The 19,449-nt window shown below is 43.4% G+C and overlaps 1 protein-coding gene across 5 annotated transcripts in view; it reads right to left on the reverse strand.

The window, feature by feature from the left end:
* The window catches only part of anks1b (ankyrin repeat and sterile alpha motif domain containing 1B), a 242,117-nt gene that overhangs the window by 130,945 nt on the left and 91,723 nt on the right, over positions 1-19,449 (reverse strand). For 4 of the 5 annotated variants that reach the window (XM_030439329.1, XM_030439332.1, XM_030439330.1 and 1 more), the window contains exons 6-10: positions 14,661-14,736; positions 12,459-12,560; positions 8,057-8,179; positions 7,170-7,357; positions 2,078-2,200 (exon numbers count right to left, since the gene is read on the reverse strand). In XM_030439329.1, the coding sequence (XP_030295189.1) occupies positions 2,078-2,200; positions 7,170-7,357; positions 8,057-8,179; positions 12,459-12,560; positions 14,661-14,736 (612 nt within the window). Of the gene's footprint in view, positions 1-2,077; positions 2,201-7,169; positions 7,358-8,056; positions 8,180-12,458; positions 12,561-14,660; positions 14,737-16,391; positions 16,557-19,449 lie in introns of those variants that run through there. The other variant, XM_030439331.1, reaches the window with a different exon arrangement.

Below are 19,449 nucleotides of genomic sequence, written 5' to 3' on the forward strand. Positions count from 1 at the left end.
GAGAGAGAGAGAGAGAGAGAGTTAGAGAGAGAGAGGGGCAGAGAGAGGGATGATAGCATAACAAGCTAAAAGTGAATGAGGTTGACAGATCTCATGTGGGATGCTGAGAAGGAAAGCTGAGATGGGAAACGATGGGAGAGACTGCGGCGCTGCGTCCGCTCATCCTGCACAGCGACTCTGTTTATAACACGGGGCAAATTAGCGCAGGGCTAACTGGATTATGCAACTCAATTTCGCTTTCCTCACCCACTCGATTCCTCCCTCCTTCTATTCTCCTCTGCAGAACCCACACACGCGCTTTCAAAATGAAGCCAAATTCAGACACATTCACGCACGCACACGCACACACACACACACACACACCGGAGCTGATGCCACCAAATATGCTCTATACACCCTCACACGCTCACACTTATACTAACATGCAGGGCTTCTTTATTTGCACCAACATGTTAGTACACACACACACACACACACACACACACACACACTGATTCCAGGTGCAAACCTCTCCAGGCGGCGTGCCAGTGAGTCAGGCATACTGCCAGTGTACAAGACAGAGGGTCTGTTGTGTTGTAAATGTCAGATGCCCTGCTGTTTGAGCCAGCACGCATCTCGCCGCTAAAAAATCTCATCTGCACACACTTAACCACATTTATAGAGGCAGCATGAAGGGCTCGGGGGGGAGGGAGGGAGGGAGGGAGGAAGGAAGGACGGAAGAGATGAAGGTGGAGCAGGGATACAAGGAAGTGGAGGAGAATTTGGATTAGGCTCGCTTTTCTTGAGTTTTGGTTAAAAAATATACACTTTTTATTGTTTTTTTTAATGCTTCGTTTGAATAGTTTGTGCTTTTCATACTTAGTCTTTTGCATTATACTTACTGCTTTTATGTAATCAATTTAATTTACAGTCTTTTTTCATATGTATGTGCTGTACACATTTATGTTTCTGTATCGATCCTTTTGTGTCTAACTGCACTTTTCAAATGCAGAATAAAGTGCTTTGCAGGATTACAACACTTAAACACTTTAGACGTTTTAAAAACTCACAATAAAAACAGCTGGATGACTACAGCAACAAATATGTGATTCAAATGGAGAAAGAAGGAGGAAGTGCACTGCACATAATGTGTACACATTTGCCGTGTAAAATATGTACTTAAGGGGAAGATTTTAAGTACAAATCCTGTCAAGTGCATCTTACTACTGTGGGTCCTTAAGCTCATAAATATGTTGGCGCGTGCACCAAATCTTTTTCTGTCAATGCCATTTTTGCATTTTTTTAATCCATAACATCTCACAGTCAGATTTGTATTTATATTTTACCAGTTTACTGTGAGATTTCTGGATAGCTATCTTCAGTAGTGAAATAAATATGAAGCATATGTGACATATCAGATACCAGCTCTCCATTTAATGCTTGAATAAAACTGTTTTCTGGTCCTCTAATAAATGCACTGTTGCATTTGTATTCTACTGCGTTCTCCTTCGCTGCTGCAAAATTCACATTCCCCCCACAGGGATGATTATCCTTTAATGTGATCTCATTGTATCAGATATTTCAGCGGACTATCATCCCTTTCAAAGTTCATAAACCAAGTCCTGCTCACAAAAGGTAAAAGCCCTAAAACTGCAGAGAATAAGGAGATGATTTTCGGGGGGAAAATTCTAATAAGGAGAGAGAAGGTGAAGACGAAAGATCGACATAAGAGAAGGAAACTGAGCAGAGCTGCCAGGAGAGCCCTTCTCTCTCTCTGACGGCTCATTTGCTGCGTTCCCAAGGTAACCAGTAAAGTATTCGCTCAGAACAATGGCGATATTACTGGCCTGTAATTTCACCGCCTGTGTCTGTATGTGTGCCGCATCATTCCACATTGTGTGACAAACTTATGTGTTCATTATAAATGACACAATGAGAGGGTTAGACAAGATCCATTGTGCACACACTGTGAAATATAATGCCAATTAACAGTGAAAGTGTTTGCTGTAATATGAGTGAGAATCATCGAGTTTGAGTAGGATGAATCAAGCTGTGTGTGTGTGTGTGTGTGCGAGTGTGTGTGTGTGTGTGTGTGTACCTGCGACAGGCCGGAGAAGCCCAGGTTGCGGCAGCCATTGCACGGTGTCAGGGCCTCCCAGAATCCGGTAGGGCCGCAACTCTCGTCCTCCTCCAGGGCCGGAGGGAGAGGCGGGGTCGGCCGCTGTGAGCACAGACACAAATAATAAAAGTAAATAAAGCTATAGCATTTCATCATTGCCAGTACCTTTAACCAATAGAACATAAAGGATGAAAATGTAAAGCTTCAACTTATTCGTAGTTTTCAGAAACATACATTTGCAAAAAAAAAAAAAAATCAAAAAGCAGATGCAGCACATTCGCAAAACCATGATAAAACTGTCTGAAAAGAAGAAGAACAAGCATTCATGTGAAAAAAAATAATCTTTTAGTCACCAGATTTCATTTCGAGGTTTGGGATATTATTTTTGCTAGAAGCAAAATGTCCCCAGTGCAACTCAAGGACATCCGTTTCAAGGATTTCACCTTAAATTGAGTTGAATTTCTTCAACAAAAAAACCCCAGTGTTCATCCTCAAAGTCCTGAAACAAGTAACACCGTTCGCAATAGATATCACTTTTCATTGCTGCTCTGGGTGCAACAGCGATTTAACCAGAAAGGAGAAAGGTGCAGGAACAGCATGACAATGTTAACACACACACAAGCACAGAGTGTCCTTTCCTGGGGCGCTCTGGCTCCCAGGAGGCAGGTGTGGGAATGCGCCCTGTGGCTCGAGGTCTCAGAGGGCAGACACAGCCCACCTGCGAATCTCTGCAAACCATATGATGCGGCAGAGGACGCAGGTCAAAGCAGATTACACAGACACAGATCAGAGATCACCGCAGTGTGTGATATGTAGATCTTAAAAGGTGGGAGTCGGAGAGGAAAGAAGATGATGATGGAAGAAGAGTCATCTTTAGGAAAACAAGGTAAAGAGGGGAACTTGGAGGACATGTTAAAGACGAATGGAAGTCATCTATTGTGAGAAATTTCCCAGGGAGAAGATCCAAAGGAAGAGAAGGGAAGAAGGGAAGAGCCAAAGCAGCAGAGAGACTGGAGATGGAGGCAGAAAATGAGTCAGAAACCAAAAGGTCACCAATTGCTCCAGATTGCAAAGAGCCCTCTACAACCCTGGAATATTGATTAACGCGAAAGCAGACTTCAGTCTTCTTATACACATGCTGCACTGCATACGTGAACAATAGGCAGATACCATATATCCTGTATATTCTTTCATTACAGTAAAAATCAGATATCAGCCACGGTTCAATATAAAGGACACCATTAATTATTCATTACTGAGGGCTGCATTACTGATCAATAATACATTAGTATGTCTATGGGAAAGCCTTAAAGGGACAGTTGACTATTTGGGGAATATCCTCTGCTTAATTACATGAGGATGAGTTTTATCCTGTGCATGCTTTTGAAAGGCTCGTTGGGAATTGACTCATATGAAGGAGGAAAGCTAAAACCCGATTAAGCTTCTGAAAAGAACCAATGGCTCTGCATATTCAAAATATCTTTCTGCTGCCAGAAGAGGCTGTTAACCGCAGTTTATTGTAAACGTGAATCTCTTGTGAAGACACAGCTCAGTTTCCAGTTATAGAAAGAGAGGAGAAGTAAGATGGAGGGAGGATGCACACGAGGAGCTGATTAAAGATTAGAGTAGAAGCATTAAGGGTGAGACTTTAAGTGTGTCTGTTGCTGTAATCAATTTTTTGGCAATGGCAGTTGAAATGTCTCATCAGATGGATTGAAATGAAACTCTGTACAGATATTCATGGTCAGCAGAGGATGAACCGACAATGAATTTGGCAATCAACACCTGATCTTTCCTCCAGCAGGCTGGATCGCTGTGAAATCTTTCATCTAGCACCGCAATTTGGTTCAACATTTTTGATTAGCAAGTGTTAGCATGCTAAGAGGCTACACCGTGGATGTAATAAGAGAAACCTGGTTACAGCGTTTGACTTGGAGCCCTTTAAACTCCTGTGAAAGCTGCCCATTAGGTAAAAAAAAAAGTTTGACTTCCCAGGTGTAAAAGTACCTATATCTTCCTCATAAATACCTAAGCCTCACAGTTATTGTTAAATCTATTTTAATGATTTATGCCAACAATTGGCAAATTATTAAACAAATAACGCACATCACCAGAGTAATCGCTAACTAGCTGCCATTAGCTGTTTAGCTCACTTAGCTGTGCAGCTAGCGGTCCAGACTGGGGGCTCTGAGAAAAGGTGGAAGCGTTGTCGTTTACACTGCAGGAGAAGGAGCTTTGAAATGGCACAGGCTGCGGCTAAACATCATAATACAATACAAAGACATTTAGTAACGTCAAAATCTTTATTCTAGACACAAATATGCCAAACACAGGCTGGTTACAGCTTCTCAAATATGAGAATTCACTGCTCTCTTTGTTTAATATAATTGTAAATGTGACACCAGGAAATAGACTTGGATTGTTTATAAGACAAAAATAAGGAGCTTGAAGATGCCACCTTGGGTTCAGGGACATTGTGATTAGAATATTTATAATCTCTTTTCAAACTACATTATTGTTTGATTAATCAATTTAACAGACTAAATATTGAAACTACTCCGTCACAGTGGCCTTTCTGTTTCTTCTGTGTAAATCCAAACATACTGTATAAATATTACCACCGTCAGTGGAACAGCATAATTGTCTTCCAGAGACACATATTGGTTTAAGACCAGTGAACACACACACACACACACACACACACACACACACACACACACACACACACACACACACACACACACACACACACTCGCTGGCAGAATTAATCTGAACACAGGACACGCACACACACAAACTCGCATTTCCATTGCTCAGTTTACACACAATGGGTACCGAGGTAATGAAAAGAAACATGTGTGTATGTGTGTGTGTGTGTGTGTGTGTGTGTGTGTGTAATGTCGTAGGTTTCTGCATGTTTTATTCATGTGTCATAGACACATGGAATCACATACTAATGGCTCCGGCCACATGTACAGACAGTAGCCTCCGGGCACATAAACACACCGCGAATGTCAGTAATGGAATACAAATTGGTACTTATAGAGAGAGAGAGAGAGAGAGAGAGAGAGGGACACAAGATGGATTGAGATAATTACAACCTAAGAGAGAGAAGGTGTGTGTGCATGCGTGCGTGTGAATGTGTCTGTGTACGTGAAACGTGCACGCACGTGTGTACTATAGCCTGCTTCACTGCACGTAAACAAGCCTCATCTTGCCTTTCATAGGAAGCATATTACAGACGTGGAAAAAGAAGATGCGCTATTGATCAGTGTCACAATATCCCTTCGCTGAGGTGTGAGCGAGAAGGAGAGAAAGAGGAAGAGAAATAGAAACAGACATGCCGTAACAGGCAGGCGAGAAGCACAGGTGCAGACAATCGAGTTCCTTCAGACGCTTCTGTGTGTGTGTGTGTGTGTGTGTGTGTGTGTGTGGTTTGAAGGCTCGGGTGGGGGGTCAGTGTGATAGATGACCTCTGTGTCCTGCGGTGTGCTGACTTCCTGGACGGTGGAATTGAAAAAGCTCAGCGCCTCTTCGTCACGCTGTGCTGGCTGTTAGAAATAAACTGCAGCTGCGATGCTCAGGTCAGCGCGTGCTGATAAAAGCCATTTCACCAACAAAACTGGAGCCCAATCCAATGTGGTCTAATCAGTTTCCCCTGTGTGTGTGTTACGGCGAAAGAAAACAAGTAGACACGACTAACAACAGGTCAGCAACAAATAAGAAGGAGGAGGGTCAGGGGGAAAGAAAATGTCTGCAGGCTGTGAACGGCTGTTTGTTGTCGGCCTTAATTTGTTTAGAATGAGAATTTGTATTTGTGCTCAAACAGAAGCTGTTGTGTTTCACCACCAACGAGTGAATACTCAAGTAGACAAGCCAGCTCAGACGCATCAGTCTGTCTGACACTGCCCTCTGTTGTCTGAATAGACAAAGTACAAGCGTATGTCTACAGAGGAGGGACAAAATGCAGCAGCTCGGCATGTCCAAGGCACAGACAACATACCAGATGATTAAGGTGTTTTTGTAAATGGCTTGCCAAGAAATATTTTTTTATACATTTCACATCTACACTAAAGTACCAAGTGTAATATACCTGAATGTCTGCATCATCTCTGTCATGATTATTTATCTTATGATGACATAACAAGGAGGAAACCATCAAATCATTTCATTTGAGACATTTTTTGCTTGATGAATTCCTTTAACTATAGCTGAGATCGTGAACCTGAGAGAGTTAAAAGGTAAACATCTGGCTAAAATGCCAAAAAATTGCTAAATACCCAAATCAGATAGTTGCTAACTCTTGTTTGTCTGTTTTTTGAGTCAAACATTGTTCATTAACCCTTTGGTAATAAATCTTAGTATGCTAAGAGGCTAAGCTGAGATGGTGAATCTAGTAAACATTATCTGCTAATATTCAGCATATTAGCAACTCCACTTTGAGCAAATTAGCATGGAGCTTAGCAGCACTGTGCACAATTTCTGCCACACAGAGCAAAGCTATAGACTAATCCAGCTCATTCTGTTTTAATATTAAAGAAAAAGATGACCAAAAGATGATGAGCCTAAAACATTTTTATAAAATGGATAAATTAGTAAAAATATGTTTATCAGTTTGAAAAACTGGTGAATGTCTCCCTTCAAAAAAATGACTTATTTTTCTATTTTGTCTTCTAACTCATTATGTTCTGATGTGGCTCACCAGGCAGAAAAGGATTTAGAGCATCCGTGGCAGCTCCACCACCACTGTGTGTTTGTGAATGGATCAATAGGAGGCAAATAGCAAAGCACCGGGAACAAAAGTGTTATGTAAAGTCCGTCTTTGATGAAGATACTGAACAGGTGTTTTGTGTGTGTGTAAACCTCTGTGCGACTTAAATATAACACCCACTAACATATTATAACGCTTTCTGGATCCAACTTTCTATGTCATAGAAAAAAATATGTGACAAGTTGTGACTTCTTGACTCAGAAGCGGGAGAAGCTGACCCAGGACCAGGCACAATACATCACAGTTAATTTCTCCTTAAAGTGCACCAGTGCTGTGTCATAACTGAGGGCTGTACAGTACCTTGGTGACTCTGGTCAGGGTGCCGTTGGGTCGATCCGGGCGCTCCTCGTCAGAGAGCCGCCCGCTGCCAAAGCTGTCCATGGAGTGGGAGGAGATGGTGTGGCAGAGCTCCTCGAAGGAGTAGTCTCTGTCTCGGCACTTTTTGATCTCATGGAGCAGCTTGGACAGCTCGCTTGTCACTGCATCGTCTGGGGAGAGGAGGCGTGGAGGGGGTGAAGTGAAGAAATATATCCAGGGTTTCTTACAGCATCACTATGAAGCCAGTCCCTGTAACTGCTGCTGAAAGAACAACTGAACTAATGGCTTCAAAACACTTTCACTGTCTCCCTCCTGCACTGCTGATGTGTTCAAAGTCGCTTTCAGGCACAATGTGAGGAGCAAACTGTGCTAATCACTTTCTCTCGCCGCCCTTACAAGAGTCTCTGAGGTAATTATGGTATCTGCTGACAGTCAATGAGCGCGCAGAGTGGATCAGCGGGAGCTCAGCTTGGTGCAGTGTCGTATTCATGACACAGGGGGCAGCGCTGGACAGGAGAAACGTATGGCTGCTCAGAGAGGTAGTGACTGCTGCTCTCCACTAAAGGAGCTGCTCTCCATGGCTGGATGTATGTTGCATTATGTTGCACTAAGCCTTACTGTATATTTCTGTCTTGTTCTGGGATGTTATGGCATAAAACATGGTCTGAACGTCACGCAAAAGTATGATTTTTCGTCCACTGCTGGATCCTGTCTCTGCCTCAGAACAAAGATTTATTATCAACCACTTTTTCTCTGTTGGATGACACACATTCTTGGAGGAAAACAGTAAAAATGTCTTTTTTGAGCACACTGGATCTCAGTTTAAACCCATCTATTGCACGTTGTTGTGTATGCTTGTGTTTACTCACTCTTATGTCTGAGGGAGGGGGAGGCAGAGGGGGAGGAAACAGAGGTTCGAGGCGCAGGGATGGGACACTTCCGGACGGGCTCCTCCACGATACTCCTCCTCTCCATCTCGTCCATCAAAAATTCTACAGAGACAAGGGGCGAGAAGATGAAGGGTGAGGCGGAAAGGGGGGAAAAGACAAGGGGCCAAGAGGAGAATGTGGTGGTGATGGGAGGGGAAGGGGGGGGGGGGGAGAAAAAGCATTTCAGAGGCATTTTACTGGATCGATATAATAGCACCGCCATCAGCATGGTAAACAGCTTGTGCTGCATTCAATTCGCACTTTTCCCCCGGACCACAAATTCACAGCGCAGCTTCTGCTTAATAGAGCACTCGGCTGTTCATGGAGGCAAATAAGAATTATGAGGGGAAAGAAGAAGAGGGCGGAAGAGGAGGAGAAGGAGCAGGTTCAGGTGTGCAGAAAATAACTACAAGGCATTAGCAGCAAGTGAAAACACACTTACGTGGGGGAAATTATGTGGCAGATTCCCTGCCGGCGTCCTAATGAGGAACCCCATTAATGTCAGGAAAGCGTCTGCGTATACGTGTGTTTCTACCACTATGACTCTCGACATTCAGCTCACCGTTTGTGACACGCAACTGTATTTGTATACATTTATGGGACCGTGCATCAGAGTCAGAAAACGGAAAGAGGCTTAAAACCTGGTGTCCAAGTCTAACAGCTGAACTCCTGCACTGCGCCGCGGTACACAAGTTGCTGCCGGGCAATAAAAAGGAAAACGGTTAATGAATTCGAACAGTGGGATGAGTCACGCGCTGCAAATCAACAGAGAATCCAGTTATAATTAGGTGCCTGTGGCAACCTGAATCCCCCTCAGCTGCTACAATTGAGTAAATGACAGGTCTTTTGCTCTTTGAGTGTGTCTGTGTGTCCTCTCCAATCCCCTCTCCAACAGGAAATGGCATGCAGCTGATCTTTTTACTCAGTCACAGCTGTGTCCTCTTTCTCACTCACTCTCTCTCACACACACACAAACACATTTAGTCTCCTATTTACGCTGAAGTCCACATCTCCGTTTCTCAGCGCTGGTTTACTGAGATTTTGATGGTCTCCTCTCCTGACCGTTATTATCTCCCATCACATGGGTTTGTGACATTTAAAAAGCTGCGAGTGGTCCATTCACGACGCCGTCTCTGATTCTGGATGTCCCCTTTGGGTTTCCGATGAATATTTACAAATTCACAAAGAGGCGCACAGTATTTTCTTTGCACTGCTCAGGATTTGAGCGTGGGGGGAGGCTGGGAAGAGTTCACATGAAAAACACATTTAAACTATTTAACACCTCTGAGCCACAAGTGGTCAGACAGCACAAGTTCATCCTTTTTTTTTTTTTCGTCTTCGTTCAACTTTAAATTCTCACGGTGCGCCCAAAGTTTCAAGAAGTACAAGACATTTCACGCTGAATTCTGGGGAAATGTGAGCAAAGAATTAGGCTAGACATCTAGAATTTTCACTATCCATCATCTTTTCAGTTGCCTGTCACTCAGGAGGTATTAAACTTATCTCTATTTATCGGATTCCCCCCCATTGATATGACTTGAAACCTAGAACACGGCAGCGTAACTTTATCCCAGCATTAATGCTTCCCACCATGAGGAAAATGGCCGCCGTGCGAATGCGGTCTATAAGCTAAAAGATGCCACGCAGAGCTCGGAATCAGATTATTCTCAGTGGGTTCTTCTCTACCAATAACTCCCTTTGACATTACATAATGTTATTTGATCCATTGTCTATGTAAAATATTGATAAGTGCAGCTTTAAAGCTATTCAAGGGAAATAAAAGGGGCTCTTCACACAAACGTGAACATTTCAATTACGACCTCATCGCTCTGCCCTTTGCATCGCTGTGTTTTTTATCCCCCGTTTGTATGTCAGATTTAGATCTGTTATTTTCTCACCGTGGCCAATTTGTGACATTCCTGGGATTCTGTCCGTCTCCCCTCTCCATCTCCACCTCCTAGTTAAGATCAGCTCACTGTTAATTTAGGCTCTGACATATTCTCCTGATCCCTCTATCCCTCCATTTGTGCCTGCCTTCATCCATCTCCTTAAATCATCTGTAACTACGTGCCTCACACACACCCACGGCTTACACGAGGACAGATAGTGAAGGCCTCCAAGCCGCAGATTACAGTGTTCGCACTGAGACTCATAATCACCTCAGGACATCGCTGTCTTTAAAAGGTGTAATCTGGAGAATCTTTGGGTCTCCTGGGATCGTGGAGCAAACACACACTAACGATCACTGGTCACACGCAAAACACACACTGCAGTAAACACGCGAGCACAAGCAGGTATTTTAAATGGCAGGTGGAAGACGAGGATGTGGACGACTGGAGAGTGAAGAGTGAAAACATTGAAATTGTGTATATTTATGTTACTTCTGCAGAAATAGACTGACCTGCTGCGTCTGCAACAGAAAAGCTATGGTTTCGATTTACTGAGTCAAATCCAGTGTAAATGTGAGAAATCATTCTGTAGCAGAGCTGAAAACTTTTAGTAAACTGACGGGAAAATTTATCAGCAACGATTCTGTTTAGAGATTAATTAAAGATTGCAGTTGTTCTTTCAGACACATCCTCTAATTTCAGCCTCCGAATTGTGAGGATTTGATGTCTAAACTGATTCATCTTGGCTTTCGGATGAGCGCTCGGATAAAACGAGGGAGAGGAAGACGACTTTACCTTGGGCCATGTCTGCACCACCGCAGACAAAAAGGATTAATCCCGTAACAGAGACAGTCATTTGTAGATTATATGAAATAATTGTTAGCTGCAGCCCTCGATTTTTTCCTCCCTCGGGTTTTGTGGTATTATCAAAGATGATGATTTTGGCGACTCTTATGAACACGCTACTTCACAAAAAGCATTCTTGAGCATTTACGCACTTTTGAACACCCCTTCTCATCTTTGTTTTTCCTGCTTTCCGGAGAGAAATTGGGTCTGTTTGTGACTTCACACAGCCGTCGTCTGCTGCCAGAAATAAGACTGTCGCCCGTGTACTGAAACCCACTCAGGCTTAATTTGAATAGACCTTGCATATTTGATATGGGATGTAAAAAAAAAAATCATAGATTGTGGTTTTAAAATTCACAAAAGTGCAAACAACTACCAGCAAGGTGGTGAAATTCAATGTGAAAATGACGTACAGTAATAATTTGATCCTATTTAGATACTTGTTTGTAAAGGTAAAGGTAATATATTATTCATGATCTTACTCAGCCAGTAAGACAAAGTCAGTGAACTGGGAGGAACGGCATACTGTGGGGAATATCTAGGGCAACTGAACACATACAGGAGCTGCCATTGTTTCTGAAGCAGAGGATAAACTTCCTTGAAAACAAGGTTTATAAATTGGATCACATCCGCTTTCAACAACCATAACAATACTCATGCAGCCACATGCCAGAAACATCTCAAAATGTGGAGAGGCTGTGCGCGTTTTCAAGCCGAACATGCCTGCAGGATTCATCGTAGATGAGACGTCGTGTCATCGTCTGTAACCGCTTTATCCCCTTTTCAAGGGGTTGCGGGGTTTGTTGCTGGAGGGTTTTTTTTACCAAATTTATTGAGAAGATTGTCTGATGCCTGTTAATACAATTTCAACATGGACCAACATCGTCTTCTGGCAATAATATTTGCATTTCTGGTTTTAACCTTGAGGCCTTTTCGACCCTAGAGCCGTTCAACAGTCCCCCTTAAACTTTTTAAGATCTCCTACAAAACAACTATCGGCCACAGACCAATTCTGTTTTTCTGCTGCCATTTTTCTGTCATCACATGATGTTATATTAACCCAACATGATGTGCAGAAAGAACACATTTATTCCAACCGGGCAGAAACCGTCAGATTATTCTAAGTGTTCTCATGGATTATTTATTATTTCCCACTGATCTGATCGAAAATTCATTCAGATCAGGTCGGATTAGATCAGTGTCTTCTGATTGATGCGGTTACATAAAGAAGTTTTATGATCAGGCCGATTGTTCTGCTGTTGTCATAATTATTAATGGAATACTAGGGTCCATGTAATTACAGCTACTGTCTCTTTGAGTAGATAACATATATGTGCAAGAGTCCCATCGCAGCTGCTCCTGCACCTGTGCACTTTTAATCTTTACATGACAAAGCCTGTAAGTCTGTGAATACTGTATCTTTAATCTTCATTACGTTGTACTACATTCAGCGTACATGAGTTTTCTATTTATTGCTCCTGGAATGACCCATTTTCTCGGGTGAAATTCATCTAAATCTTAAGTGTGTGAGTGCAAGTCTCTGTGTGTGTGTGTGTGTGTGTGTGTGTGTGTGTGTGTGTGTGTGTGTGTGTGTGTGTGTATGTTACCTTGGATAAGAGCAGTGATCTGCTGGGATTTCGGTGCAGGATGTTCTCTCAGGATCTCCAGAGCAGTTCTCCCCTGGCTGTCTCTCAGATTAGTCTCAATCCCTGACACACACACACACACACACACACACACACACAACATAAGCGTTGACACACATTAACAGCAGGGTCAAGGGTCAAACCACAACACTTATGACTTTGTCAAACAAGAAAAAAACCTACTCATCCTCGCTCACAGACATAATCATAGTCACAGTCTGAGACCCAGATCTGCTGACACACCCACTCCAGTCAGCAAAAGATGAATGAGCTGCAGCTCCCAGAAGATGAGCGTGGGATGTTATTAATTCACGAAGACTCCTGACTAACAGCAAACACGCTTTTCATCAAGTTTTTAGACCAGAGTCTCTCTTGGACGAACTCAACATTGCACGCTGACACGAACATGAACGCCTTTACCAAACTCGGCAGCGTCCGGGAAAAAATACATCAAGTCTTTCTTCCGCAGTAAATCCTCATTTACCTGGCTGTTAGCCTGTTTAATCCCTAGCTGTGCTCATCGCTCCAATTCAACATGAAAAATAAATGTCATTTATGTCACTCCGCTGGGCACTGACAACATGAATAAAAGAAAAATGAACAGGAACTGAGAGAAAGCACAATTCTGCCTGATGTCATGTGCCTGGTTTTGCTCTTACTTACTTTTCGACACATTTTGCTGCTTATTACAGTTTTTTTTCCACCTTTTACATTTTGTGCAAGTATTGTAAATTTAAAAAAAAATCGTTAATGTGGAATAGATGAGAAGACTGATACCACGCTCATGCTTGCACAGTAAATATGAAGCTACAGCTGGCAGACGGCTAGCTTAGCTTAGCAAAGACTGGAAAACTAGTGCAAACAACAAGCCTGGATTCATCTTAAGGAAACCAAATCTGCTTACTGGCACCTCCAAAGCTCACTAATTAGCACAATATGGTTCATTTGATTCCAACTCAACTAGAATTCAGAACCTTTCCCCAGCTTATCTCGTGGATTTTCTCAAAAAAATGCATGTAAAATCTTTTATTACAAGCTTGAGGCCGAACAAAATCCCGTAAGTGCACTCTAAATACTTTTTCGTTCTGAATTTTTCCCGTCTGGCCCTCAGAACTAATTTTGTATAGTTGCGATGCGTTGTACTCAGTGTTTCTAAGCTTCACCCACTGCTCATTTTCCAGTGGACTGGGTTAAAAATACATGATAAAAGGTATCAATATTCTCATCAAAGTAAGACAGCAGAACCGCATTTTTCCCATGTTCCTATGCATTATGGATTAAATCTGCATTCTGAGCCAACATGTGAAATGATCAGTTTCCATGGCCGTAAAGCAAATTCCATCCGCTGATGAAGACCCTGTGACACGGTCAAAAGCTCCAGAACTGACAAACTGCAACTTGAGTTTATTTTGAACTCTGCCGTGCTCAGTGACTCTGAAACATGCCAAAAATATCTGCCTCCTTGCATACTAGGTCTTGACTGACAATGAAAGGCTTGCTGCCCAAACCTACATCCATCCTTCCCACCCCACACACACGTACACACTGTGTATGAATGTTTAAGCAGGTTCAAAGTTCAGCGATCTGGGCCAGCGCTGCCCCGTGCCGATCCAGGATGTCAATAAAATCGAGGCCAAAAGAACATGGCGACCCGCAGGAAGTCCTGCAGGAAACAGGAAGTGTCAAAGGAAAGTGGGTGAGGGTGGACAGCGGTATGAAATACAACACAGCTTAGACTCGAGCTGCTCTGAATATTACAAGATGATAATAAGATGTCATTTCTCCACCGTTTTTAAATCAAATTGTACATGGTTTAAGTATTTATTCCACTTTTTTAATTTATTACCCTTTATTTAAGTCAGGCGACATCATTAAAATGAGACAACCCAACATGGTGTCCTGTGGAACTTTCAGGCCCTCCTCCTGATACGACTGGGGGGAAGAAAAAGGCCAAAACAATAATAAAACTGTAAGTCTAGGATTTTCTAACAGCTGACAGATGCCTGGAGTTCACCTGAAGGCAAATTCAAGCCACAAACTGGAGAAATGAATCCAGCTGCAGGTTAAAAAAAGGAAGGGAAACACACATACACACACACACACACAAACAAACACACTCGCATTGTTGTCGTTTTTTTTTCCAGGATACATTTATAGACCCACCTGAGTGAAGCAGAAGGCGAACTACATCCATCTTCCCAAAGAGAGCTGCCTCGTGGAGGGCACTGCCATTCTCGGTCTGAGAGGGAGAGACAGGGAGGGTGTGTGTGTGTGTTAATGGTCCATCACTTTAACAATTGAAAACGGCGACAAAAATAGACATCAAACACACAAGTGGATTGGGAAGCACGACAGGCCTTAGAAGGGATTAAAACGGAGCAAGAAGACAATGTTTTCATTTGATACAATCTCCCTCTTTCTGGCGGTTAAATGAAAGTGACTCAGCGAGATTAACACAAAGTCACATTTCTAAACGGCGCACGCCGATTTCAAATCGTTACGCGAGCAGCGGGAGCCCGGGTGGAAAACATACAGTACGTCGGACAGCACCAGCCTCCGGTGCTCCTGATGGGGACGTGATGTGATGCAACGCATGGAAACCAGCCGGGGGGGGTGGGGGGGGGATGTGAGGGTGATGGTAAGTGCTCCATCTTGGATCAGCGCTGATGAGAGAGACGATAAATTTGATGAGCCCACTTTTAATAGAGCAACACTCAGGAGCCACAATGAGAAAACGAACTGTTTAATCAGCCTGCGTGGGAGGAGTTAGAACAGAAACAGCAAGAGATTTATCACGTGTGTGATATTGATGTCCTTTATGTCCAATAGGTGCTGGTCAAGTTAATCTGAATTTACTTATATAGCTTTATCTATACACAGCAGGTGAAATTCAATGCCACAAATTAGTTTATTTTCTGTGTGCCGTTGTAATGTGTTGCAGGGATGTGAGACTGGATATGAGTCCCTATGCTGGTGACAGGAGGCAGTTGGAGGTGACGTTTCTCCCATTATAAGTCATCATAAACAAACATTGTGATTGGTTCTATTACACTGCTCTCACTCTGGGCGTTCCTGTCGTTCAGCATGTTAATTTGCTTTTGCTGGCATGTTGGTAATAATCTTTTATCTCTGAAGTGCACTCTGATGCTCCTCGATCAAGGGTGCGGGGTTCCTAGCCATTGTCGTGATCACAGTGACGCATTTCTCCTCATTGTCGGTGTCAACGCCAGTGTTCAGTATGGAGCTCTCAGCATGGTTGACCACTTTTTTTTGTGAGGCTGGAGTTGAAACGCGTCATCACAGCTTGGCTCGGCACGGGGCAGCTGAAACGGAGGGATCCACGCCCACAGAGGGGACACAGATTCAAGTCAAAAATGATACAACATAAGATCTCCTGTGCTTTTAAGGTTAAATGTCAAAACATAAATTATGCTAAACTTTATGCCTGCTGCTTTAGTGACAGTAAAACTTGACACCTACTGCTCTAAAATATTGTGGGACATTATGTCTCTATATGTCTCAATTTCATACTGGACATTGTGCCTTGTACAACATGCTCGAAGCTAAAATACCTGCCAGGGACCCTGAAGACTTGAACTTGAACCACATACTCATGTGTGCAGCCATGATATACCACCAAACTCTCAGAGAAATACACACACACACACACACACACACACACACACAGCGACATACACACGCTGAATTCGTCTCATCCTTCATGGTCGGCTTCCTGACGACACAGATGAAAACCTGGACTGAAGCAAACTCGCAGCCTTAATGAAGACGGATTGTTTGGACGACGGCCAGGTCTGCTGACACACGGCCGGGAAATTCAACTCAACGCGACGCTGCGCTGCGCTCGTCCTCTGCAGGGGATGCTGCCACACTTACTATCGTCGTTCGGTTTCCTCTGCAGTAAAAAGTGTCATCGGAAAGCGGCCGCTCCTACGGTGTATCCTCAAAAGGTCAAAGGTCAAACGTCTTCTTGGGAGAATGTTGTAGGTGTAAATCCCAAGTGAGAGCAGATCCACAGAGCTTAATTGGATTCTCAAACTGTGGACGTTCCGCCCAAGGAGACAATCTTTTACCCACAAGCAAGTGAGAGGAGGTGCAGGAAATGATCCACCCCTTTTCCCTCACACACACACACACACACACACACACACACACCACTTGCCCTCCTAACCTACCGCCCTCCACGGTCATCTCTATACCACTTCCCGTCCTGTTTCCCATGGCGGTCACACGCTGATGTCACAAGGAAGCGAGTCGACCCAGTCTCGCTCTCTAAGAGTTTCCGGGAATTGAGCGGCAGATGACTTTCTGTTTCAGGCCGGCTGCCTGCACAAACGCTGATGTCGGGGTGAATGTAAATGCTCCGAGTCCGCTCGGAAAGGGCCATTGCTAGTGCGTCTGCGCGTGCATGTGCGATTGTGTGTGTTTAGACTAAACTTTTGCCCTTTAGTTGGATACCTGCCGACCCAGCAGCAGGTTGCTCCATAGGGATTTCCCCCTCATTATTATGGAAACATTCAGAGAGACACATAGAGAGGGAGCGGAGAGAGAGTGACTGTGCAGCTTCTATAAATTATTCATTCACACTCAGACAGACCTATATGGCTTGACTCCAATTACTGACCTGTACTACCGCTCTCTCTCTCTCTCTCGCTCTCTTTCACACACACACACACACAAACACACACATATACGTGACAATTTTCCAAGGTGGCCATCTGTGAGTCGCCCACAGCATCCACTCTCTGCCATCAACAGTAAAGCTCCAACAGCCGGCCAACAGTACTATAGAGTGAGAGAGAAGAGAGAGCGGCGTATGGAAAAACTGGGGAAGACAAATCAAAGCCGTGCTGTGACTGCCAACACATCAGAACAAGTGAGAGGAAGAGAGAATATGCTCTGGGCGCATTGATCGCACATCCAGTCTGACTGCTGCCACGTGTTGGTCTCTGGAAATAAACTATATATGGAGCTAATTTCCTGCCAAAACACTTTAAAACTTATTAAACATGTCGTACAAACGGCCTACAACAACTAAAAAATACAAAGAAACAACCTCAAAGACGGAGACAGCCACTGGTGGGTAAAAACAGCCACGTTTAATAACTTTTTTGAACTGCTCATCCTTCCCATATACTTTAAAAAAAAACTAATGTAAAGTGGAGTTTCTCAGGTTTTCTTTTGAGTCGTGGCAGAAAAAAGACCCAAGTGCAGACTCCAGGCGGACAAACAGTGGAGCAAAAAGGGAGCTTTAATGAAAAGACGATCAAGAAAGAGGCAGGCGGCAAAGTAAACAGGCAGAAGGGAAAACCAAGAACCACAGAAGAGCAAAACACTCAAATACTAAATCAAACACAAACCGAATCAAGCGCGGGGAACTCAAGACAGGAACGCAGATGAAACACGAAGAACAAACACAAAGCAAACTGAGGAACTGACAACAGGAAGAGGGAAAACACAGGAAAGGAGGCTAATCAGGGACAGGTGATATGAAGCTCACCAGGGCAATTAAGACAGGACAGGAAGTAAATAGACCCTACCTTACAAAATAAAACAGAAAACAATAAAACTGAACCTCGAAACATTTTCAGTGATATCACATATGTCTTGTTTGAGCGTTCATGGGCTCCTTAGTGAACGGGATTATCACGTACTGCAGGAAAGGAAATCAACATAGTTTCTTCCTCTGGGCCAACGGGCAATGGTTCATGGATTCTCTGAAAGAACTCACTTTTGCTCCAATGTCCTCTGTTATGATTTACTAACCAGCTAGAGAAAGAGACAAAGAGAAATACAGGACAACAGCTGCTTTTCAATGACAAACAGTGAAGACAATATTATATTAGTGTGCTTACGAAAAATCAGATGCAAACAAATATTCAAATGGAAGTGTAAAACATCCAAGTTCATCTTGTTAAATAAAAAAACTAAACTTATAAGCAATACATCTTCCATGGTTGTTTATCTATGTAATTTACTGTCTTTAGTAGAAGTAATCAGCCCATCTGGACTTTTCAGACTCCACCATTACATTGCAGACAAATATCCTCCTTCCTTCCAAGCTTTGAAAATAAAATCTGCCACAGTGAAGTTACTCAAAACACAACTCTAGTTTTATGTATTGATTAAACAACTCATCAGTAACGAAGGTCATTAGACTATAAAAGCACTCCTAAATCGTCCTATAATGAGAAAGAAAACACGAGATCTCAGCGACATGACATCACAAACAAAGCCTTTTCCCTCCAGTAAAACCATTAAAAACCTGCCCGCTTCTATCCTGCTGCTGGTGGTAATGAGCATCAACTGCGCACACAGAGATCTTTGAAATCCTTTTATCTGTTCGAGCTCCTTAAAATCAGGATAAGGTTTTATATCTGGGTCAAGTGGGATACTCCAAACAGTCAATCATGACCTTGCTACCAGTGTGAATGAATGTTTAAATGTAAATGATGTTAAATGGGAGAACTGCCTGTCCGCCAAGGCAAGTGTATTTTACTTGTTGGACTCGTGCTCGTCGAGCCCGCTCAGATGAAATTCCAGTCGCCTAGAGGGAAATTTTGCGTGCCAGGTGAGCAATATATTACCGATACGCCTTGCTGTGTCTGTAATGGAGAGAAAAGGAAAAGATGGTGCTGTTTCCACGCGTTATTTTCCGCCAAAAACAGACGGAGCAGCACGAGAGTGAAGGGTAAATTGCGGAGAAGATTTGAGGTGTCAAAGGCTCACGGAGCTCATCATCGCCGGGTAGAGAGACACAATGCAATAGAGAGAGAAAGAGGGAGATTTGCAGCAGCGTGAATAGAGGAGAGAGGACGAGGCAAATCAAAGGCGCGCAGTGTTCATCTTCACTACACACATGGAGCCTGAGGCCAAATCCCTGCAGAGAAACACAGCCCTCCTCTTCAGATCAGAGCATGCATGCGCACACACG

The sequence above is a fragment of the Sparus aurata genome, chromosome 14 (genome assembly GCF_900880675.1).
Source record: "Sparus aurata chromosome 14, fSpaAur1.1, whole genome shotgun sequence".
NCBI classification, from domain to species: Eukaryota; Metazoa; Chordata; class Actinopteri; order Spariformes; family Sparidae; genus Sparus; species Sparus aurata.